Source organism: Nelumbo nucifera, chromosome 1, assembly GCF_055504915.1.
Source record: "Nelumbo nucifera cultivar China Antique chromosome 1, China Antique-T2T, whole genome shotgun sequence".
Classification (NCBI taxonomy): Eukaryota; Viridiplantae; Streptophyta; class Magnoliopsida; order Proteales; family Nelumbonaceae; genus Nelumbo; species Nelumbo nucifera.
The window spans coordinates 30,627,557-30,652,668 of NC_142649.1; the positions used below are offsets into that span (position 1 = coordinate 30,627,557).

General features: G+C 39.3%; 1 protein-coding gene and 1 pseudogene across 2 annotated transcripts; one reads left to right on the top strand and one right to left on the bottom strand.

Annotated features, from left to right (window-relative positions):
- Positions 1-216: 216 nt before the first annotated feature.
- LOC148803080 (uncharacterized) lies at positions 217-978 on the top strand. The gene has a single exon (XM_088892001.1). It carries the CDS (start codon positions 217-219, stop codon positions 976-978), a length of 762 nt encoding a protein of 253 aa, XP_088748127.1.
- Positions 979-1,457: 479 nt separating this feature from the next.
- LOC148803081 (uncharacterized) lies at positions 1,458-10,124 on the bottom strand (annotated as a pseudogene). Its single transcript, XR_016075055.1, has 2 exons — positions 8,501-10,124; positions 1,458-2,598 (listed from the first exon to the last, which is right to left on the bottom strand). The product of XR_016075055.1 is annotated as an uncharacterized LOC148803081 (transcript).
- Positions 10,125-25,112: the final 14,988 nt, after the last annotated feature.

Here is a 25,112-nt window from a genome sequence, read left to right on the forward strand (position 1 = left end):
AGAGAGACATACTGAAGCCAAGAAAAATGATGGAGAGACTACAGAAGATATAGAGATACATAAATATCTGTATCTAATTTGTTGCTTCAATTGTGCTTTCCAGTTGTTTGTTTAATTAATTCTTTGAGGCTTTTATAATATATTTGGCAGATAATTAGTCTAATCCCCTGAATTTATCAACTTGTAATACTCCAATGAATGTAGACACAACTTGAAATGGCAAAAGGTACCAGGGGCCCACGCATTGCTTCCCGTCAATACAGGTCAACTCCATATCCATTACCATCTTACCATGAAGAGGTTATGGAGAAGGAAATCAACCAGAAAAAGTCCAATGCCTTGGAGAAGAATGACTGGGAGGATGCAACCTGTTCAGTGTGCTTGGAGTATCCTCACAATGCTGTCCTCCTCCTCTGTTCCTCACATGACAAGGGATGTCGTCCCTACATGTGTGGTACCAGTTATCGCTCTTCCAACTGCCTTGACCAGTTCAAAAAAGCTTACACCAAAGTGAAGTCACCCCTTCATGGGCAAACATGGAAAGGCTCAACGAACAATTCAACTGTTAGCTCAGGCTCTGGTTGGCCCAACGAGAAGTGTGAAGTAGTGGAATTCACATGCCCCCTCTGTCGGGGCCAGGTGAAGGGGTGGACAGTGGTCGAAGCTGCACGCGATTGTCTTAATAACAAGAAGAGAAGTTGTATGCAGGATGACTGCTCATTGGTTGGAACATACAAAGAGCTGAGGAAACATGTCAGGGCAGAACACCCATCAGCACGACCTCGAGAATTGGACCCCATACTTGAACAGAAATGGAGAAGGCTTGAACGTGAGAGAGAGCATGATGATGTGATCAGCACTATAAGGTCATCGATGCCAGGAGCAATGGTCCTGGGGGATTACGTGATAGAAGGCAACCACTATGGCTTTGATACAGATGATATGGATGCTGAGGTTGGCACATTCATACTGCTTTGAATGTTTCCGACCAATGGGTTTTTGGAAGTTTATTCAACTAAGGTTGGCACATTCATACTGCTTTGAACTGGTAGAAGAAGTACGGGACCTCGCATACATCCAGACTGCAGCCTACCAGCAAAGAGTGGCTCGGTACTATAACGCACGGGTCAAGAAGCGACACTTCGACAAGGTTCTCGCATTCACCCGATCTTTCATATATCCCTTCTAAAGAAGAAATTGGGTGAAACAATTGCTGCTAGTACTGAGTTACCTCCACTGACTGAAAATGGTGATTTGATTGTGGAACCGGAGGGAATTTTAGACACCTGTTGGGTCAAAAAAGGGTCCAAAATTGTCAAAGAAAAATTGATCAAATAGAAAAGACTTCCAGTAGATGATGCTACGTGGGAAAACACTGAAGAAATGAAAGACAAGTTCATAAATATGAACCTTGAGAACAAGGTTCCAACCAAAGGAGGGGGTATTGATAAGCCAAGAAGCTCCCAAAGAGTGCCCGTGAAGAACCCAAAGCATTTTGACGAAGAGCTGTCATGCATAAGACTTGCACTTCATGCAAGTGCATTACACGTTCCATGAACCATGACACGTAGCATAGAAGATTATGGGATAGTTGTTGATCATGGCCACAAGCTTGCTTAAGAATAGGTCAAGTAGTTATTATTTAATTTTGAATAATTTTTGGCTACCTAGTTTGTATTTAAATCCCTTAATGTCATGAATAAAGCAAGCTTATTCCAATTAAAATTCGGGTGGTCTATTCTCACCCTAAGTAGAATACTATCTTCACTAAACAATTTTCTTACCCCCTACCCCTAAAAGCTTCTTATGTCACATCTATCAATTTTCTCTTGTTTCTTCGGTTCAACCTCCTCTCTGACCTCGCTAGTTCCAACAGGTGGCAACAGAAGATTCATCTGTATCAAAGCCATAGTGGTTGCCTTCTATCACGTAATCCTCCAGGACCATTGCTCCTGGCATCGGTGACCTTATAGTGTTGATCACATCATCACACTCTCTCTCACGTTCAAGCCTTCTCCATTTCTGTTCAAGTATGGGGTCCAATTCTCGAGGTCATGCTGATGGGTGTTCTTCCTTGACATGTTTCCTGAGCTCTTTGTGTGTTCCAACGAATGAGCAGTCATCCTACATACAGCTTCTCTTCCTGTTATTAAGATAATCGCATGCAGCTTCGACCACTATCCACTCCTTCACCTGGCCCCGGCAGAGGGGGCATGTGAGCTCCACTACTTCACACTTCTCGTTGGGCCAACCAGAGCCTGAGCTAACAGTTGAATTGTTCGCTGAGCCTTGCCATGTTTGCCCATGAAGAGGTGACTTCACTTTGGTGTAGGCTTTCTTGAACTGGCCAAGGCAGTTGGAATAGCGATAACTGGTACCACACATGTAGGGACGACATCCCTTGTGATGTGAGGAACAAAGGAGGAGGACAGCATTGTGAGGATACTCCATGCACACTGAACAGGTTGCATCCTCCCAGTCATTCTTCTCCAAGGCATTGGACTCTTCATGGTAAGATGGTAATGGATATGGAGTTGACCTGTATTGACGGGAAGCAATGCGTCGGTCCCTGGTACCTTTTGCCATTTCAAGTTGTGTCTGCATTCATTGGAGTAATACAAGTTGATAAATTCAGGGGATTAGACTAATTATCTGCCAAATATATTATAAAAGCCTCAAAGAATTAATTAAACAAACAACTGGAAAGCACAATTGAAGCAACAAATTAGATACAAATATTTATGTATCTCTATATCTTCTGTAGTCTCTCCATCATTTTTCTTGGCTTCAGTATGTCTCTCTACTACTCATTCACATGGACATGAGTATTTGGTGCAGTTACTGTGCAACATCAAAAGCATTGCTGCCTAAATTATAGTAGAAAAAAAATAGATGCACTGTTCTTTAACTTTGGAAGCAGTTACACAATCACTTATGCTCAATCATAGTATTATTATCAACTTAATTTTGTTTCTCAATTCAGTATTCAAGACTCAGCTAGAAAAACTTTATTGTTCAACTTACAAACAACACATTTCATTTGCACATGAGACGGCATGCATGAGCACCAAGAAGGCAAGAACACACACAGCAGTAACTGTAAGTGTTCACTTCTTAAAGGCCATTACCCATTGTTGGTCCCAACCATCTAAGGGTCTTGAGAGGGGTAGAGACTGGATATGGTCTTTTTTTTTTTGTATTAGACTGGAAATATTGTCATAACTCCTAAACCTTTGGCACTTTTCACACAAAATTTCACTTGTGCTTACACAAATTCCGAGGAAAATTTTTTGGAGTTGCTAATAGTACTAATATTATTATTCTTATACTAGTTTTTTTTTATTATTTTCTTTTTTAGGTTCAATCAACACACAAGTCCGTGACATAGGGGCCGTTTGATAACAACTGAAGTTGATAAACTGAAAGACTTATTGCTTTGTCTTTTAGTTGGTAAAATAAATAAATAGTAAAACATTCAAGGGTGTAGTGATAAATCCAAATTCAATTTCAGCCATTATGGAATCCACAACCTCCTTAAAAACTTGTTGCTAAAGGGCAAAGCAATAAGCTTTCCAGTTCAGCGTCTTCTGCTGTTAAAACCTGAATTGATAGGTAAGAAGTAACTTGAAATCAATAGGACTTCATCACCATCTTCTTCTTCCCACGACAAAATAAGGGCTCAGCCCTTATGTTTTTTGTATGTTTTCTTTCCTTTTTTCATTTTTCTTCTAACAAATATGTTGATTTTCTATATTCTAGTACAAGGTTCATGCATATTTCATGAGAACTAGGGTCCTCGAGAATTACCCTAGAATTTATATTGTATATTTTAAAAAACCATCACTTAGGTGACTAGGCAACAAGGCACTCCCCTATCGCCTAGCGTTGCCCTGGCACCTTGAAGACTATGTGGATAAGCTGTCATTAAATTCTAATTACTAGGTTTTTCCATGTTTCTGATTTTGGACCTAGGTTTCATCTTTTTTTTTTTTTTTTTTTTTTTACAAATACCAACTGATTGGTTTATATCGGTTGATTGGGTACAAGGTTTACCTTATTTTTCTTGTTCTTGCATTTTCCTTTTTCATTTAAGAGAAGGCACCGTCATCTTTTCTCTCTCCTTTCTTGCAATAGGAAAGGAATTGTTTTAGCATGCAGATAAGAATAGAAATCTCATTTCTTTTTTAAAGAATACATTTTTAAAAAGAGAACTTTTAGTTTTTTTCTTTTTTTTTTTGCCTTGGAATTTTTTTCTAATAGTCTAATTAAATAATCAACCTTTATCTTTTGGAAAAATAAAATTCAAAATGAGGATACTCTAACCATATGATGATTAATAAGATAAGCAAGAGAACATGTAGACATAATGTGCTCACCTAATATCCTGTGCATCACCAAGGCACCAAGCCAATGAATGCATCTAGGGTTTCCCCAGTAACATCAACAAAGCACTTTTCTGTATGTCTCCTAGTTCAACCCATCTGTCCCAGATAACAAGTACCTGTAGTTTCACGCTTGGAGGGAAAAAAGCCAAATTGCCAAATTGATGGGCCTTCAGACATGCAAAACAGTGCCTTGGATATGACTGAATTTATATTCATTGTGAAGGCAATGCTTGTTCACAAATCGTTACAAAGTAGTTAGTTACACAACAGCTCAGATCATTAGGAGGGGGAAAATGTTTTGAGGCACCGTCTTTAAGAAGAATAAGCTCTTGGCCAGATTTTCATAATGAAAAGGTGAAGATGTTGGATACCAAAAACAGGTATTGCAAACATCCAGAACACAACCAAAATAAGCATGACAGAATCAAGATCAATGATCATCATCATCACCCAAACCTTATCCCAACTAATATGGTGTCAGTAACATAATCTTGTTTTGCCATTCAGTTCCATTCAATGTCATATCATTGTTAAATTATGAGAACTTAAATTCTCTCTAACTACTTCAACGCATGTCCTATTCGGTCCTACCCCTAGCCTTTCTAGTCCCTTCAACTTGCAACATATCACTTTTTCTCACTGGTGCTGTTGGTGGTATTTTATGCACATGTTCAAACCATCTTAATCTACTTTCTCTCATTTTAGTACCTATTTAAGCTAAGCTACTCCTCAGTTCTTTTCAATGACTTCATTTCTGACCCTATTCTTTCTAGATTTTCCACTCATCCATCTCTGCATATGCAGTTTTGCCACTCATTTTTTGGACATGTTTCTTGACTGTTGATCTCCTATCCTAAGTGTGTCCTCATTTGCATTCATTCTTATTATAGTGATAGATCATATATCATGTTTTATTCCTTATTTTAAAATTCCTTCTTTCTAGGATATTTGTCCATAAACTTAATTTTATATTTAATCCTTCATTAGTTTCATCAATTAAAACAATGTCATCAACAAACAATATGCACCATGGGAGTCAAGATTAATGTTGAAGAGTAAAAAAAGGGAAAAAAAAAAGAGTTAGCTATAGAGTTTTGGTTAGGGTTTGGTATTTAGTGACCCCCTGGAGATTCGGTTCTGAATAGGTGGAAGCTGTTTCTTTGGGGTAGTTGTTTGCTTGTTTTGGGGAAAATGCCTATCATGGTGCTGAGCAAGGGTGGCTTGGACCGTGGCTCTTCTTGGTTGTGGTCTGGCTTTGGCCTTGGTTTGATGCTTGTATCTCCTTGTGTCCTGTATACAATTTGGATACTCCTAATCCATTAACAAATCTGTACGTTACTTTTTTCAAAAAAAAAAAAAAAACATATTCCTCTAAAACCACCACAAAAGACACATATTAGGATTTACAGCATAATACCCAAGACACTTCACTGACTGAGCAATTGTCATAATTTAATGAAAGAGTAATTTTGCAAAAAGCTCAAACTAAAATGAAGGACTTTTAAGTTGAGCTCTTAACCATCAATCCACACCAAAATTTTCAAGGCACCAGGGTGAGGTTAGGCAACAAGGGGGGCTTTTCACCTATTCACCTAGGCGATGGATTTCTTTAGGCTGTGTTTGGTTGCAATGCAATTTTATTTGCACTAGTACATATGCATGAGAGTGCAAATGAAAAAAATGCAAATTCTCAATTAATTTTATTTTGGGTTTTACTTTATTCTGCTTCATGTCTTATTTACTTCATTTATACTACAATCAAACAAGATAAGATAAAATTTGAAACAAAATTAGGCCAGCATTTTCTGATAAAAAAAAATTGAATGCATTATTTTGGATGGTGGAAAGAGTCTATCACAAATTTAAAACTGCACACCATCTCAGATGGAAGATATAAGCAAACTATGACAATTTTTTTGATACTCGAACGCTTTATGTATAAACACAGTGCATTACTTGATACAACAAGTTCCCCATTTTAGCTTAAGTTTCTGAAACATTACTCCAATAAATATCTAAATAATGATGAAAGTACTTGAACTGTGACAAATTTACAGATCACAAATTCTCTCGGCATACGAGGGATGGGGGGACCATCCGGTGGGTCTAATGCATCCAAATATGCATATAAAACTGTCTTAAGAACACCTGATATGCCCATCTTGTACATCATAACTACATCCAGATCCAATTTTTTATTCAAATACCGTGACAAAAAGGGAAAAATAAATAACTGTAAAATACTACTGGAGATAAAATATTAGGACAAAGTAACCACCACCGACCCCCACCCCCTCCTTCCCAGAAAAACATAAGCAGACAAAGAATCCAGAATCTGGAAATACTTGCACCAAAATAGATTTCATTACCTTTATTTCATAATCAACAACTAAGACAAGATCCAAACATCCACTTAATGCTCAACATAAACACGTTATGGACCTAAACCTGTCCAACCACAAAGATAATCTAAAACAAATCAAATCCATTAGGTTACAACTTACAATTTCCAGATGTTTCTCAATTCATCTAGAATATCTCTTAGGGACCCCATTGTCTGGGGCACCCTGCATGTAGGGCCATGAACTCAAGCAATAAGATCATGGAATGAATTTAACTACTGGTTTAACGTTGGCCAGTTGCATGTGTACTCCGCCTGTTTAAAATTAGAAACAGCAGATTTTCTGTAGAAGACAGAGTTGATGGACTTTATCTTTCAGTTCCATGAAATGGTTTTCCAATTGGAAGTACATGCAGACTTAATCGAGAAGAATCAGAGGACGAGAGTTAATCTTCTAGCCTAAGCAAGCTGACTTGAGGGGGGAGATTAATTTGCAAGTTACAGACATGACAAATTAAGGGAAAATAAAATGCATATATAACCTAACTAATTTTCTTAATTGGTGGGAAGCAACAACATCATAGGAAGCAATCAATCAGTTACCAAATAGAAAACAATTATTCCAAAAAAGACCACTGCCACTAGCTTCAGACTTTGTACCATTTTTCCTCTTTTATCAACTAACAGTTTTTGTTTTTTTTTTTTTTTGGAGGATCTATCAACTAACAGTTTGAGTTTCATTTGGGAGTCAATGAAATTGAATTTATTTCCCAACTAAAATACTCTTGGCAAACTAGATATTTGGTACCACATATATAAAGTATTTTAGAAAGTAGAACTAGAAACATGTGTTTATATGCTTACTCCACAAAGATGAAGTATCACATTCTGGATTACCTAATACCATCCGGGGCATACCTTGCCTTGAATTAGCAAAAAGTAATTACAAGAAACCAAGGATCAAAGTATTGGCATCATGTATCATATCTGTAATCTTGGATATAGATACGGATACACTCTGAAAATGCATGAATATAGTGAAAAGATATAGATATGCTTGGATACATTAGGGAAATTTCTATAAATCCCACAAATACATTAATAACACTAAATTTAAGGTTGAAATAACCACAAATAAGGTATAAATACATAAGAAATGCATATTTATGATATAAATGAAGAAATACATTACAACAAATATAGTGGGATATGTATAATACTAAAATTTTATTGATAAATACATTAAATTCTCAAATATTTTATAAACAATACTTTTTTGTTTTTTGAAAATTATAAATATTTTATTATTTAGTGTAAATTAAAAAATTAAATAATCATTTATAAGAATATATAATCTTAACTTAAAAATATATCAAATCTATTAAGATTTCTAAGATACATATCATGTTTAGCTAGCTAATTAATAAACTTTACCCTTACTCTCCAGTTTCTTGTGTGACCTCGTCTAAGCACTCCTTACTCAGGCCTCATCCACCTCCTATTACCCCATACTAATTTGACCATCGGAGTCTTACTCAAACCACAAATCAAACTCCAACCCAATAAATACGAACGAGTAAACACCAGAAAGCTGTTAATTCAATTTAGCCAAACAAGAAACGATGACAGGATTTTCCTCTCTAAGGGAAATTTGAGGGTTTTGTCTGGTACTCAAATCTCTCAACCAAAAAGAAGGGGCATGATTGAACCTCACAAAACCAACAAGTTATTTGTAGAATGTTTAAGGATGTAAAATAGTGATAGAACATGCAACCTTTCTTTTACTAGATGTTTGGGGTGACCGATTTCTTCAGTTGGGGAGAGAGTCTTCAATCTGATGAATGGCATGAAGTTGCAAATAAGGTCTGAAGAGTCAAATACAGAGGTGGCAACTATTGGAGGTTGCAATTTTTTTGGTGAAAATGTGGTGGTTCTGCGATGGTGATGGCAACCGTTTCACATCTGCGATGGTGGTGGCAACTATTGGAGGTTAAATGGCCAAGTGGACGGTCATGAAGTCTGGGCCGATTGAAAGAAAGACAAGGGCCCAAGAAGTTAGCAAAGGAGTGGCCCTTTTTTTGTCAAAGTCAAGAAATGGGCTATTAGACAAGAGTGGGGTGGGCCGGCAAAATGGGCTGGTTGCTTTAGAGGAGAGGACAGTCACGTGGGGTTTTTAAAAGGGGCGACGATAGATGGAAAGTTAGATCCATCATCGTCCCCACCGAGAGCTCCTACCCATTCTAAGAACCAGGGACGAAAAGGAAGCTCAAACAGCTTGCAGTGGCAGCTGTCCAGGGCGAATTATTTGTCTCCATAGCATCCGAACCCCAAAAGGAAAAGAACAAGGCAGGAAAGAGTGGAAGACCAGTTGGAAAATGAAGCATTTAGGAGTGAGCAGGAAAGTGATTCTGAAGGTTCAGAAACTTAAAGTATTGGTAGTGTTTCTTTGGGGAAATGTCTTTTACAACAAGACGCATAGAACTTTGACACAGAACAACTTCTTTTTAGAGGAAGAAGATGTTGTAGCATTGAATATTTTGTCTATCCCTTCAAAATCTGTAGCTGAACTGGAAAATCGAAGGGGAGAACAGAGCTCCATCGATAGGGAACCAACTGGAAAATCTGTGGCTGTTCCAGGATCTCCTTGAAAGAAAAATGCAAGGCTCACACCTCCAACGAACCCAAAACGAACGATCTCAAGAAATTCCAACCAACATGCAAGACGAAGGACCACACAGACAAACAGTTGGAAATCGAATGGGTCAAAAAAAACTTAAGAACTACGAAGCTACAACGGAAATAAACATTAATTAAATCACAAACACATGGGAAGTGAATATTGCCCAGCTGAGATTCACCATTCGTCGTCATTCATCATTAAAAAAAATAGAATCAAAATCTTGATTAAATAAGTCAAAAATGATCAATCAAGGGTCAAACTTCCCATCATCCAAAACAAACATAAAAGAACCCTGAACAAAACAAACCGAAGCAACAAGAAGCGATCTCAATGTTCGAGCCTTCAAGAAAACAAGCTAAACGTGGAAATGGCATTGAAATCCTAGTGATGGGGATAAAGAAAACGATATCAGACGTACCTGATTCCTGAACAATCATCTGAGGTGACGTAACAACGAAGAAGGATGAATGGATGGATTTGAGTGGGCGAATAGGGTTTCGGAGATTGTGAGAGAGAGAGAAATATCTGGAATTTAGGCAGTTAGATCTTGGAGACGAACATCCCGATCTCCCACTTTTCTTTCTGGTAATTATGTCGCAAAGGCTTTCGTACAGTGGTTTGTGATTGTATGAGCCAAAAAAAACTTGGAAGTTATAAATCCTTGTTTCTTGAAAATCTAGAAAGTTGAAAATAGATATACATGAGCCCAAAAATTGGCTTTCCATTGAAGTTAACATAGTAGCTTCTCGAAGTGACTTTTAATCTTTAGGCCACATTCACCCAACTTCATGCATATTGGGAACATCTTTTATACTTTATATCACCAATATTTCCGATGTGTGGTTGGATATTGCTGATGCTGATTTTTATAAAGGTAGTTCAAACGAAGTTGAAGCCCTCTCAAACGAGTCCGGATCTCTTGCTTACAAGAACTCTGTTCATGTTTACCCACATAACATTACAATCACACATGGCGAACATCCTATCCTCTTACGAGCTAGAGATCCGGAATCATCTCAAGCTAGCTTTGTTCCCGATTTGCAACTATAGTATCTTGTGGTTGTGGGTATTATGGATAGTCTCTTTGTGGATAGGAAATACAAGCTCCATTGCAATTAGCCTACAAACAGAGGGTGTCAAATTTAAAATTATGTGCATATTTGTATTAGATTTCATGCACTCAAGATCTATTGCTTGCCATGATGTGTATAATAGGCTATGCAGCGAATCACAAGTGGACATGTCAATGTTCTCCACCCAAAGGGTTTCTCATTGTGTATGTCTTGGATAATTTATAATTGCCATGAGCAATTAGGTACACATAATCGAGTCCTTTTAAATAAAAATCCATCATGCATCACAAAAATATGTTCTTGTATATCAATTTGTACAACATCCATGATACAAGCAAAATAAGGGTTAGTAAATAATAATTTACAAAAAGTATCAAATCCAAGTACTTGTGCTCAAAATATGGATAACATAGCTCTTCTAAGGTTGAATGTGTCTATATTTCTACAAATGTATTTAAAAAATATATATATAAGTAAAGAGGCTCAAACCAACATCATTGGCTTTAAAAATTAAGGAATTAGCCATCTATCCACTACATTCAAATATGACATTATTTACAAAATATGTTATATATAGTATTTATGCGATCCACAAGATACACATGCATCACCATGTTTTGACCTTTATTTTAACCGCGATTGAACTTCTAACCCTTCAACCTGTCTCTTTTCTAGTTCCATGCCTAGTCTAATTCTATGAACATTAGTATGAACCACTTGACTTCTCATCATAGTATTCTATAGTCTACCCACCTTGGCTTAATACAACACTAATTCCAATTTTAGAGGCACTACAATCAATTTCAAAGGGATATTTAAAGTTTGAAAATATTAGCATAAGAGCAGCAAACAAATTGCACCATAATTTGAACAAAGGCCCTCTCCACTTTAGTCATGAATGTGAAGGTAATCTTGGTCTTCATAAAATTTATGTATGGTGCTAAGTGCCATAATAGTAATGAAATTGTTAATGAATCACTTATAGAATCTTGCAAGACCATGGAATCATCATGCTTTGAAAAGTGTTTAAGGTGTTAGTTAATCAGAATGATGTTGAAACCCCATCTCCTAAGATAATGTACTCAATGAATAAGACTTGATATGATTTGCTACTATGATACTTATCATGTTTGCATAAAGTTGTTTCCTACACAATCATTAGTATATCTCAAAGATGCAAAATGAGAGTATGTGATAGTATTATATATGAGTATCATCAAAATATACTACATCACATCGACCAATAAAAGGCTTGAGAACCTTTTCATGATACTCATGGTTATATTTGATGCATTAGACAATCCAAATGGCATCACTAGCTATTCATACAAATCATATTGCATTTTGAATGTCATCTTCCATTTGTCATTAAAATATATTATAATCTGATTGTAACCAAACTTTAAGTTCAACTTACAATTAAACACTCTGGCCAGATTGTTTATCCAACATATCATCAAGGCATAGAATCGGAAACTAATATTTAATGGTTATTTTTTAATTGCTCAATTGTCAACTCTCATCCTCCATGTGGCCTCTTTCTTTGTCTAATAAAGTGGGTATCATGCATAGGCTCCTGCTATTCCATATGAAGTTTTTGGCAAATAACTCAACTTGTAATTCCTGAAGTTTGGTGGAACTCATTTTGTAATTGGCATTATTGAGGAAACTAACATAGTTATCAAGTCTATTCAATGTTGGATATTTCTTAATAGTTGAAACACTATAGGTAAATATTTAGGAAATACATATTTAAATTCAAGTAGAGGTGTTATCCTATTTGGAATTATTAAATCCACGTGTTCAACTCCCTTCTTAACTAGTGCATACACAACAATATTAGATTCCTTCATGGTACTTATAATAAATTTGGCTATAGCAAAGAGATTACAATCCCCTTTCAGTTTCGGCTTAAGTACAACCTTTCCTAAAGGATAAAGGGTTGGCATTTTCCCTTTAGACTTTTAAAAGAATAAGTATTCATTGCTCATCATGTATAACATGATGGAAAAATTTTAATGGGCACCCAAGTAGTAGATGGCATGCATTCATGCATATAACATTACACTATATTTGATCACTATAATTGTTGCCAATAGAAAAACGTATTAGACATTGGTGTATAATTGCTACCTCATTCTTCTTTTTCAACTATATAAGTATCAGCACCCAATTTTTGCTTAATCTGCCATTTAAGTCTTAAGTTCACCTCGAACACTCGATCTCACCTTTATGATCCCTCCAAAACACAAAAAATAAAACAACAAAGAACCCAAATTTCAGTCCCAAAACCCCCAGATTTATCATTAAATTTTCTCGATACCAATTTCATGTCCTTGATTAACCCCTATTTACACCTTAATCCATAGATCAAACACTACCATTAAATCTTGGACCTCTTAAACCACTTACCCATGAAATTTCAACTCAAGATTCCTCTATTTACCTTTTCATCAAACCAAGATTCTATTTCAAACCCTTTCATTGGCATAAATACCCACAACCCAAATCCCCTTGATCCTAACACTTTAAAATTAATCAAACTACCAATCTACCACTCCATTAAGCCAAAATTCCATTTTGGACCTTCTTGTTGACCTAAATTTCTACAATAGTGACCCCCTTGAACTAATCAAACACTATCATTAGATCCCAAACATCCTAAAGTCTCTACCTCCATGGCTCCAAACACCCTTAGACAATCTTAGCCCTTTACGCTTTGACTTAGAACCCCCACCATTAGATTTAAATCCCAATTTGACCTTCTTCGACCTGAATAGACCAAATTAGCCATAAGTTTTCTAAAATTACCAAAATACCTCTAAACTTCTTAAAATTATGAAAATACCCTTATGCCCAAATATAAAAGCCCACCTAACTTTCTAATTTAAACAAACCTATAAATCATTCTTCCTTCTCCCCTCGACACCAAATAGAGGTGGCAAAGCAATGAGGACCTCTTTATTCATTTTGATTTATTCTTCATAATTTCTTCTCTTTCTCTCTCTCTCTCTCTCTCTCTCCTACAACATCCACCAAAACACACTATTTGTTATCTCTTTCCTCTTGACATACAGTGGTAGACGACGGTGAAGTTCCTTTCCCCAATTTCTCTTCTTTCATTCCTTTTTTCTTTTTCTTCCTATCTCCCTCTCTCTTACCCATTCCAATCATCTCTTTCTTTACTAGCGAGATAAAAGGAGGTTTCCGCCTCCTGTTCATCTTCTTGAAGAGAACAGGGGAGTTGCAACGATGGCAACGATGGCACCTCTCCCTCGTTTTCACCTATTTTTGGTGTACATCTTATCGACTTTGGATCACTTTTTCTATTTTCCTCATCACCGTTATTCCCCGCTTCACCATTTTCTGGTTTCCATAACCATCCCTCCACCAATCCTCTATCGTTTTACCTCCATCTTTGACTGAGCAGTGTCATTAACAACGATGATAGCCCAATCGCATTGTTTATGTACTGATTATTGAAGGGATTGGAGATCCATCATATGAATGGCTGAACCTTGTAGGAAGGTTGAACGAAATTTCAAAAATTTCTTCATTCCCATCCGGGAATCGTATTCCCAATTTAGAAAAATGCATTTTCAAGGTTCGTTCTTGTAACCAAACCGGACCAAATCTGAAACCAAGAATAGGGAGTGATATACCTGATACGGAATCTACGCCAAAAGCTCCTCCCAACGTAGGTGTTCACGCCCAAAGAGTGTACCAAATCCTCCCTCCACTAAAGATGACACAGCTTAGGATGAGACAGGATCAGCAAGTCGTTCTTCACCAAGAACTTGTGATTCTTCAACAAGAATCGAATGGGGTAGTGAGCACAGCTTCAAAATTGTTTATTCTAGCAAGATATAATATCAAGATCAAATCTTGATTAGATCCAAGAATTGGAGATCGAACAGGGTAGGGCGACAAGAGCAAGGAGAAAATGAACTGAAGGCAAAAATCAGTCAAACTGAGTTGTCTTCTATAATGTCTGTGTGTGTTTTTCAAATCCGCCTTGCTCTTAATTTATAGCCTTAAAGAGACAACCTCCTAATCTAATTAGGAGTCCCTTGACTGAACTCTTTAAGTGATAAGGATAATCCCTTATTTTATTTGCAGTTCAAGATCAACTTATTCCTAATCAAATTAGGAGTTCCCTGATCCAAATCTTTATTTGGATATGGACTCTTTAAGTGGATAAGAGTTATCCTCTTATCCTTATTTGCTGATCCAAACCTAAATCCACCCCTATTTAACTAACCTAATTAACCCAGTTTGAAATGGGATTTGGGCCCATTAAGCTTTTAGGCACACTTCCTTTTAATGTTGGCTAGTTTGGCTCTTTTTGTATGGCGTGGGACCCTAACATTGATCTATACATCAGCCGCATGGGTTCAACATAGCCACTGTTACAAGGCCTAGCCAAATTCACTACTGAATACAGTAAACCCCCAAGTCCATCACTATGGGCTCTTAATGGGCCCAATATTTACACTAAATGGTCTTTCGCTCCAGCCATCTTATGAAGGCCCAAGGACTATGGGCAGATGCAAGATTAGCCCATTAGGTATAACCCTCAATAGAATTACACTTAACCTCTCAACCCATAATGATCAAACACTACCCGACAAGAGAGGACCTCTCCCTCGGCTGCAAGGTACAGTACTGCACTCTCTACTCACATGGATCTTGGGAATTAAAACCTTTTGTAAACAATTTGTGAGACCATAATATATAAGTAAATCTTTATATAAATATGTTTTGCAAAACCAAATTTCAAGCACATTTGAAATCCACTGCCGACAGTTTGGGTTTTCATCAGAGAGAGTGCATTTTCCCAATCATTCACTTTGTTCGACAAAGGGGCTGATCATGTCACTATGATCACCCACTCAGATGAATTCTCGGACTGTCCCAACATACTCAGGTTTTGACCCCGTCTAAGAATCTCATTGATTGACACATCAGAGACAGCCCAATCCGACACCTAGTGCAGTATCTTAATCGAGTCTAGGGGTCAGGTGTTGTTAGACAGTTTTGTATGCCCTTAGCTCCAATCAGTTTTGATGTACTTTTTATATTTATTGTAAATAAATAAAGTACATGTTTGATTCATGTTATGTGGTATGCTTTTGTGTAAGGCCCTAAAACTGGACACTTAATGAGACTTGTGTTAGTTTTAAATGTTCACAACCGTTGGATAAGTCAGGGGAGATTTATCCTGCCAAGGCTGACACTGGTGTGCTGCCAACTGTTGGGGTGGCTTGTCTCAGCCGCCAGGGTAAGACCCAAGGCACACGCAGTGTAGGATTACTTGAACCCTTAAATCGGACCAGATTTCTAGTATTGCCCTGGACCTTGGAAATTGATGGGCAAAACTGGAAAGTTGCACCTGACCTCTAGATCCGATTATGGTACTACACTAGGTGTCGGATTGGGCTATCTTTGATGTGCCAATCAGTGAGATCCTTAGCAGGGGTCAAAACCTGGGTATGTTGGGACAGTCTGAGAATTCATCTGAGTAGGTGATCATAGTGACGGGATCAACCCCTTTGTTGGACAAAGGTAATGATCGGGGATGCACTCTCTCTGATGGAAACCAAACTGCCGGCAGTTGATTTCAATCGTTGGAATTTTGTTTTGCAAAATTTATATATATGATATATACTTATATATGGTTTCAAAATGTTTGCAAATGGTTTTAATTCCTGGGATCCATGTGAGTAGAGAGTGCAAATGGTTTCAAAGTGTTTGCAAATGTTGGTTCGATGCTCTAAGCCTCCAACGAGTTCTTGTGAAGAAGAGTTCGGTACGTGAGACGTACACTGTTGGTTCTGCCCCACCATCACTGTGTCATCTTTAGTGGGAGTAGATCTTGGATCTTTCTTTGGGCATGAACACCGACGTTGGGAGATTTTGATTCTCAGTATCAGGTATAACCCTTCCCCTGATCTTTGGTTCAGATCTGGTCTGGTATGGTTCGAGCAGGATCCTTGAATTTTGATTCTAAAATCAGGGAATACGATTCCCAGTTGGAAGTAAGGTAGGTAATTTTTGAAATTCGCCCACCTATTCCCCAACCTTTTTGGCGTCCATACGATGGATCCTACCATTCTTTCAGGTGTAACATTCCAGTTTTGCCCATCTATCTCTAAGGTCCAGGGCAATACTGGAATTTTGGTTCAGTTCAGGGTTCAAGAAAACCCACACTACATGTACCTCAGGTCTCAGCCTGGCAGCTAAGACAAGCCACCCCAACCAACTTGGCTGCACATTAGTGTCAGCCTTGATAAGATAAATCTCCCCAGATCTATCCAACAGCTGTGAAGATTCTAAACTAACATGAGTCTCATATTTGTCCAGTTTATGGGTATTACACAGAAACACACCACAATAACATGAATCAAATATGTACTTTATTCACTTACAATGAATGTCATAATGTACATCATGCTGATTAGAGCTAAGGGCATACACTCTCTAACAATTATGATTGTGATCTGATGTATCGCCAATGGCTCATACCAATAGCGCGCATGTACGTGGCAAGTGGCAGCGCTTAGGGCAGACCCATTGAGGTCACGTGTAAAGCAGAGGTCGGTGCACAACATGGGGCCAATAGCGTGGCTGCACGCAGCAGTCTCGGATGGCCACGCTACTTAGGGCTGGAAAGTATCCTGACCGTCCAAGCCCACCTTACTCTAGGCGACCTCAAGTATAAATAGGGGGCAACCCTCTCAAGGTAAACACCTGGACTCTGGAATAGTAAGGACTCTCTAGTTTCTTGTGTGACCTCGTCTAAGCACTCCTTACTCAGGCCTCATCCACCTCCTATTACCCCCATACTAACTTGACCATCGGAGTCTTCGCCTCGGGTTAGCACCTAGGGCCTCTAACGTTCTCTCTCTTTCTCTCTTCACAGGTCTGACCTATCAACCCTCGGCCACAACAAACCTTGGATTCTTCAGCCAGCCCTTGGCTCGTAAGCAAAATTACCTTGTTGCCCTCGACCCATCCTAGGTAGAAACAATTGGCACCGTCTGTGGGAACGTCACTAAGACTTCCCTCAATTAAATTCACACTCTAAAAAACTTAAGAATTAACTCCTAAGCTTTAGCTGACATGGCAAGAAACACCAGGAACACTGAGAAGTTGGTCACGATGGACCATATCCAAATGGTCATCGACTGGCTCGACAACCTCACACAGAGGCTGGACGAAGTGGGGCGTCCGGTAGGTCTTCCCCAGGGCAGCCACCCCGCTAGAAGCCTGGGGCACTGTGGTGAACGTGTATCCCTAGACCCGTTAGTCATCAGCCCAATTGGATCCAACAAGGCCGACCACTCAGAGTTCAACAACAGCTGACGTGCTAGCTAGTCGGCGAGGACCTCCTGACCCTCCAGCCGATGAGGGGATGAATCAGCATAATTCCTGACCCTCCCGACGTGCCAGCTAGTCGGAGAGGTGGTGTCGAGGCACAACTGCCCACAACCAAAACAGGTGCACCGCCAAGAGTTGAACGGTGGCCGGTAGCTCCACACCGATAGTGTCTGTTTGCCGGCGGTTGTTTGGCTACAGCCAACGTCGGAGGAAATTTCCTGCCGAGCCCGGCATTTGTATTGAACCAAACCGCACAATTGCTTTGGCAAGCTTTCTTGGATGGTATGGAGAAACCTGGAGTTGTCGATTGCCACGTAGCAATTGACCTAATTGTGGGATAGAGCCAGCTCATGAGATTCTGGAAAAGTGCCAGCTCATTAGATTCCGGAAAGTGATAAATGGCATATTAGGCATGCCCGTTTTAATGCTGGGCCAAACAGTACTGCAAGCAACACGTGGCAAAAAACATGTCATCTAATTAATTGCAATAATCATGTAGGAAAAGTCCACATTCTCATGTCATGTATGTTGTAGTCAGGGTGCTTTGCACGTGGAAGTGTGGAACATGCATTACACATTCTTGCTATGGCTGACTAATAATTTTCTTCTTTCTTTTTCTTAATTTTACGCAAACAAATTTGAAAAATGAAGAGAAGATTAAGGAGAATCCTAATCTAATCTATTAATAGCTTTATATAAATCGCATCCTACCCATAAAATTGGCATTGATTTACGGTCAGGATGAACGTAGGGAATGAGATCAACGACGAGGACCTGAGAAAGGGTGTCTTGTGTCTTCTATACGACGCTGAGAAGCGGCGCTTGGGCCTTCTCATGACCAATGAATTAGCATAAGGCCAGGTGAGAGAGAGAGAGAGTGAGACGAAGGTGACTAATATCACCAAAAGGCCAATTTCCCTATTAGGTTATTAGCCCCCCCACTGCTTCAATAAGCCGCTCCCAGTTTGTGGTCCATACTATAGTATGTGTAACCCAACAACTCAACACACACACTCTCTCTCGTCTCTATAATTTTCTTTCTATTTAGGGTTTAGTCATGTCAGAAATATTGAACTCTTTCACTCTTTAGAAATCTCGTTCTATTTGCAGTTCAAGAAATTTATCAAGATTCAACTAACTCTCTCTAGCCAACAACTCAAGGTGTATGGTTGGCAATTTTGATGGATTCACTTAGGCTGTGTTTGGTTGCAATGCAAATAAATTTGTATTAATGCAAAACCATGGCCGTGCAAATGATATTGTCTAAGGTTTGGAGAAATTATTTATGTATATCCTATAGTTCTAATATTTACCTGTAAATATACTTTATAAGATGGCCACGCTTAACACAAATAAGTCTATAGGGGCTAACTCTCCATGGGAAGCAGAAGCCATAGCTTTCATATTTGGCCTTCAAGTGCCTTTACTATGCCAGTTTCGAAGAGTTATCATTGAGGGGACATTCTTTTTCTTGATTTTGAGAGGGGGAAAAGTTGGTCAATGGGATTTTGATCTTCATTGACCAAGAATCCCATGTTTGTTTGTTTTTTTTTTTTTCAGATTTATCTGGGGACCAAGGAAAGTGCATTTTCTTGAGTATTAAGTGATATCCATCTCCTAGGTGGGTAAATAACTTTCCCACCTTAGGGGAAAGTTGCAAACACTTGAATGGGACAAAAATGCCCCTTGTAATAATGGATTTTTATGACTAAAATGGTCATTATCTTATTTACTTTAGAAATAAAAGAACATGGATAAATATCCGTATAAGTCTTTTCTAAGAAATACTTACCTAGATAAATGCATTTACCTGAATAAATAATTTACGAAAAAGCAAACGGAACCTGATGAAGACTCGTGACTCGTTACAAATTATACTTGCCTGTCTCAAGTTTCTCTTTTACCTCCTTGTCGAATTATTCCTGAGTACAGGACCTCCAACGGTTTGAAGAGATTCATGTCAATCACATACGAACAACGGGGCACATTTATTATCCCAAATTGCTTTAAAATTAACGGTTGCCAAGCAATGGCTCCCTTAAGAAAACATTGAGCCCATTTCATCTGCCCTTAAAATTTTTTCATAATCTCATTTTTTTTCTCCTTCCTCTCTTTCATTCATCGTTTTCCATCTCCTGATCAACCAAGAAAAATAGAATTTGAGTCATAAATCATTCACTCACTCTAATCTTGATTTTATATATGATAAGGTCCGCTTAATCTATCAGCTAACAAATGCCTACAAAATTAATTTTGGTTATCAGTTTTGAAATGTCAGAGGTACTTTGTGCTTGTTGTTTCCAACCATGACCGATGATTTTGCTCTTATGATGAGCAAATTACTGCTATGTAATTTTTACTTTTTAGTGAGAGTACTTTATCGATTCTCCCTCATTCCTGACCATGCGGCTCAATTTGGAAAAAGGTTAAATACAAATTTGTACAATATAAATACATCAAAAATACTACCAAATACAAGGTTTTCCATTCTACAAATTTGTATTTGTACTTTTTCTAAACTGAGCCGATGTGGGTGTCAAAAAAAGCTAAAAATGGGAAAAAAGGTTTGATCTATTACAAATTTAAAAAAATAAATAAATAAACATTTTTTTTTTAATTTTAGGAGTTGGAGTATCACAGAGTGATCCTTAACATTTTAGTGGGACTTTGCACACTTAATTACGTTTTTGGCCCTACCTCCACCTATATAAATAGTGGTTTTAATAAATTTGGGACCGGGGTCAAGGACCCATGGCTTTTAATCTATCTTCCATTTTCATTTGTTCATCTCTGAGATTTCCCTCCTATCTCAGTGACGGAGACGGCGAAATGTGTTTGGAAATATGGAAAATCACATAGGGTGCATGGGGCTAAATGTTTCAGCTGCATAGCCCCACAACCTTTCTGTGACAGATCATATCCACTCATCATATGAGTTTCCCTATGGCCTTTATCAGACAAGGTTCAGAGCCATTTTCAGGTAAACCTTTCTGTTCAGTGAGTGCTCACCCATCATATTCATGTTACGCCAAGGTACCATGAGAGAGTTCCCATTTTTTGGTGAAGCCCCTCCCACATCAGTCTATGACGCCCCTATCATCTTATGAAACACTCTGACAGATCCAACGGCAAATGGATAGCCCAATTTTATGGTGCGTTTCCTCATTACTGAACGACCCATCATCGTGTTAATGACGGAAGGCCTTTAGAGAGTCCATCATATGGATCTCCCTATCACATGCACTCATATTTGCTGGAGGGAACAAAAAATTATGTCCTAGTTAATTTAGGTTAAACCAGAGTGGCTCCCACCGACTTTCATAAAGTCAGATTTATGGTGGCCGAATTCGGCTACGGTTTCCGCACGCGTCCTTTTCCAGGGTTGTGGGGCCCACCATGACAAGAAGGGGTCATCCAATGACCGTAAGGGACACCATGGCAATGATGTGCATTTAGCCATGGTGTGCACAAGAGCCACTAACGAATCATCATGGGCCAAGTGCTTATGGCCCATGGTCGCAACACATTAAACATCCACACATCGCCTGATATGGAAGAATTGATCCAATCAATCACATACTATAAAGCCCATTAAACAGCCCGTTTAAAGACCACAACACTAACAATTAATATCATCTAGGTATATGGGCTGAATCGCAGTTAGCAGTTCGGCCTATATAGCTTTTATGTAAAACTGGGCTTTTGTAGTTTTAACCCCTTAAAACTGGGCTTTACAAGTTGGGCCGAATTGGTTCTTCCAATTAAAAAATGATTTCAAACTTGAAAGTGGGAAATAATAGGACTGAATACAGCCCTTTTCGAACCCTAGATACGGTCCAAACAATTTTGGTCCAATCTGGTCCGAAATGGTCCAAAAATAATTTTTAATTCAAGAAACAATTCAATGAAAGATCTAAAATTAAAATTCCAAAAATTTGACAATCAAAACAGATCTGCACTGTTTGTACGACCTGCAAAACAGAGGTTAGTAACTAGGGTTGCAGTTTCCCAAACTGCAAAAACACAGATAGCGAACTCTTCATCTGCGAATCTCCAGCGCCGCCGCCTTCTCAATCAAGAAAATAAAAAACAGAAATCCTATTTCTATTAAATATTACATTCTTGATTGAATCCTTTACATTCAGTCTAGAAAAATAAAAAAAAAATTATTTTACAGACCAGAATGAATAGAAACTGCAAATAACAGGTGCGCAGACATTCTGCGCCAAAATTGATCTTCGAACTCCATGTACGAACAGTCCATTAAATCAGAAATAAAATAAGAACAGTTCTAAAATAAATTTCAGATTCAACAAAAATTAATTTCAGATCAATTGCCCATACAAGAAACAATTTCTTGAAATAAAACTGCAATCTGCGCAATACCTGGATAGAACATCTTCTATCGAATTGTGCAGGTTCAGATCTGATCTCTTGGTTCAAGATTCGAACCTGTGGCTCTGATACCACTGAAAGTATGGTAGGATCCATCGTATGGACGCCAGAAAGGTTGCGGAATGGGTGGGTGAATTTCAAAAATTTCCTACCTTTCTTCCAACTGGGAATCGTATTCCCTGATTTTAGAATCAAGATTCAAGGATCCTACTTGAACCAAACCAGACCAGATCTTAACCAAGAACACAGGGAAGGGTTATACCTGATACAGAGAATCATGATCTCCCAACGTTGGTGTTCATGCCCAAAGAAAGATCCAAGATCTGTTCCCGCTGAAGATGACACAACGATGGTGGGGCAGAACCAACAGTGTACATCCCACGTATCGAACTCTTCACAAGAATCCGTTGGAGGCTTAGAGCACTGAACCTAACCAGTCTTTCAGCAAAGACTGATATCAAGAACAAGCTTCTTGATCCTACCTTCAAAGGAATTCGAACCAAGCAGTAAGGCGGCGGCGTCTGGGGGAGTTCCTAAGGCTGAAAGTGGCGTGGATGCAGATTTCAACTTAGGGAAGGTGAGATACTATCTTAGATTGCAGAAGATCTAACTGCAAAACCCTAGGTCGAATTCTTGTAATTCTAGATCTGGGGTTTCCTCCTTTCTTAGTGATTAAGAATTCTCCTAATCCCATTAGGAGTTATCCCAATCCAAATCTGTATTTGGATAGGGGATAATCTTAATCCTATCTGCATATTAGATCAGCCCACTCCTGATCTAATCAAGAGGCTAATCTTAATCCTATTTGCAGATTCGCCCCCTTAAGTCGGTGATCATATCAGCCCAGGTTGAAACGGGCTTTTAGGCCTAATAAGAAAACAATGCTCAATAAGTTTCCGAACTACTGTCCAGTTGGGCTTCTTTGTATGGCATGGGACCCAAGCATTGATCTACACATCAGCCACATAGGTTCGACCCAACCTTTGTTACAAGGCCTAGACGAATTCATTGGAAAGCCCAGTGAACCCCTTGAGCCCATCACATGGACTCTATGGGCCCAACACTTACACTAAGTGATTCCAGCGGTTGAAATCAACTGCCGGCAGTTTGGTTTCCATCAGAGAGAGTGCATCCCCGATCATTACCTTTGTCCGACAAAGGGGCTGATCCTTTCAATATGATCACCCACTCAGACGAATTCTCAGACTGTCCCAACATACCCAGGTTTGACCCCCGCAAAGGATCTCACTGATTGGCATATCAAAGATAGCCCAATCCGACGCCCAATGCAGTATCATAATTGAGTCTAGGGGTCAAGTGTAACTTTCCAGTTTTGCCCATCAATCTCCAAGGTCCAAGGCAATATTGGAAATCTGGTGCGGTTCAAGGATTCAAGTAATCCTACACTGTGTGTGCCTTGGGTCTTACCCTGGTGGCTGAGACAAGCCACCCCAACATTTGGCAGCACACCAGTGTCAGCCTTGGCAGGATAAATCTCCCCAGACTTATCCAACGACTGTGAACATTTAAAACTAACACGAGTCTCATTAATTGTCCAATTTTAGGGTCTTACATAGAAGCATACCACACAACATGAATCAAACATCTACTTTATTTATTTACACTAAAGATCAAAAGTAAATCAAAACTGATTGGAGCTAAGGGCATACAAAACTGTCTAACATGTAATACTGAGGGATGGCCCTTCCCAACTCATTGGAGGGCAGCCATTCAGGATTCCGGTGTCAGACTAGACCTAAAAACAAGGGAAGTGCTCCAATCTTGGGCGGAGCTCGGCCTCAACTCCGCGGACTACGTGGCTGAAGACAAACTTGTGCAGGCGGGCCTGAGTCCTGGTAGGTCGTCTCTGTTTGTGTTTTTACTTAAGTTTTGATAATGTTGCTAACGTTCTGCTTTTGTTGTAGCTCCCATGAAGCTCACCGCAGCTAAACTCCTTGGCCGGATGAAGGGAAAGAAGAAGCGAGCTGCCAATAGAGCTCGCGTCGAGTCACTGCAGGCTACCGTGCTTGAGCCTAAACAGCCCTCCACTGTGCAACCTCCAGTAATTGATCTGATCGAGGAGGAACCAGGAAAGGCCTCCTTGCCCCTGCAACCACCATGTCTTCGGGCAGCGAGGAAGCAGTTCTAAGCATCCTGACTCCGAAATATAGCCTTCTCAAGAGCAAAAGCGCGGTGTATGCCGAGGAGGCCGCTAATTGGTCCGAGCTATCGGTCACTCAGCTAGAGCTCGAGCGGCTACTCACTGCATGGTGGTAAGTTCTGTCTTGACTTCTTTAATTTTGCACTTAGACTTTTCCGGTACTAACTATTGTTCTCTTGGCAGGTGAACTCCGCCATACACGCTCTGACATACCAGTCCGAGGTACATTTGAAGTGGGCTCTTGTAGTTGAGTCTTCGTCTCGCGAGGCTCACGCCGAGATGAATGTGGCCCGTAACAAAATCAACCAGTTGAAGAATGATGTACAGGCTCAGAAGGAGCTCATTTCAGTGCTGATGTCCGAGAAAGTGGCACTGAAGCGGGAGGTGGAGAACCTTGAGGCCCATGTCAAGGAACGAACCGAGGTACTCCTTCAGGTGGTGGAAGAGTCCAAAGTAAAGGTCGTCGAAGAGTATAAGAGCTCGGAGGAGTTCTAGGGAGAGCTAATCGGGGCCGGGACGGAAGGCTACCGCAAAGGCTTCAAGCTCAGCAGGTGGCTGACCAGACGCGAGTTCCCGCAGCTTGATCTGAGCGCCATCACCACCTCGAGGGTTACGGATGAAATGGCTATCGAAGCCGCCGAGGACCCGGACTCTGAGTTGGAGAGTGACGACGAGCTGCTTGACATAAGGGAGGTCG

Excerpts from the sequence above, each read along its gene's own strand:
- LOC148803080 (XM_088892001.1), top strand. The coding sequence starts at position 217 with ATGGCAAAAGGTACCAGGGGCCCACGCATTGCTTCCCGTCAATACAGG.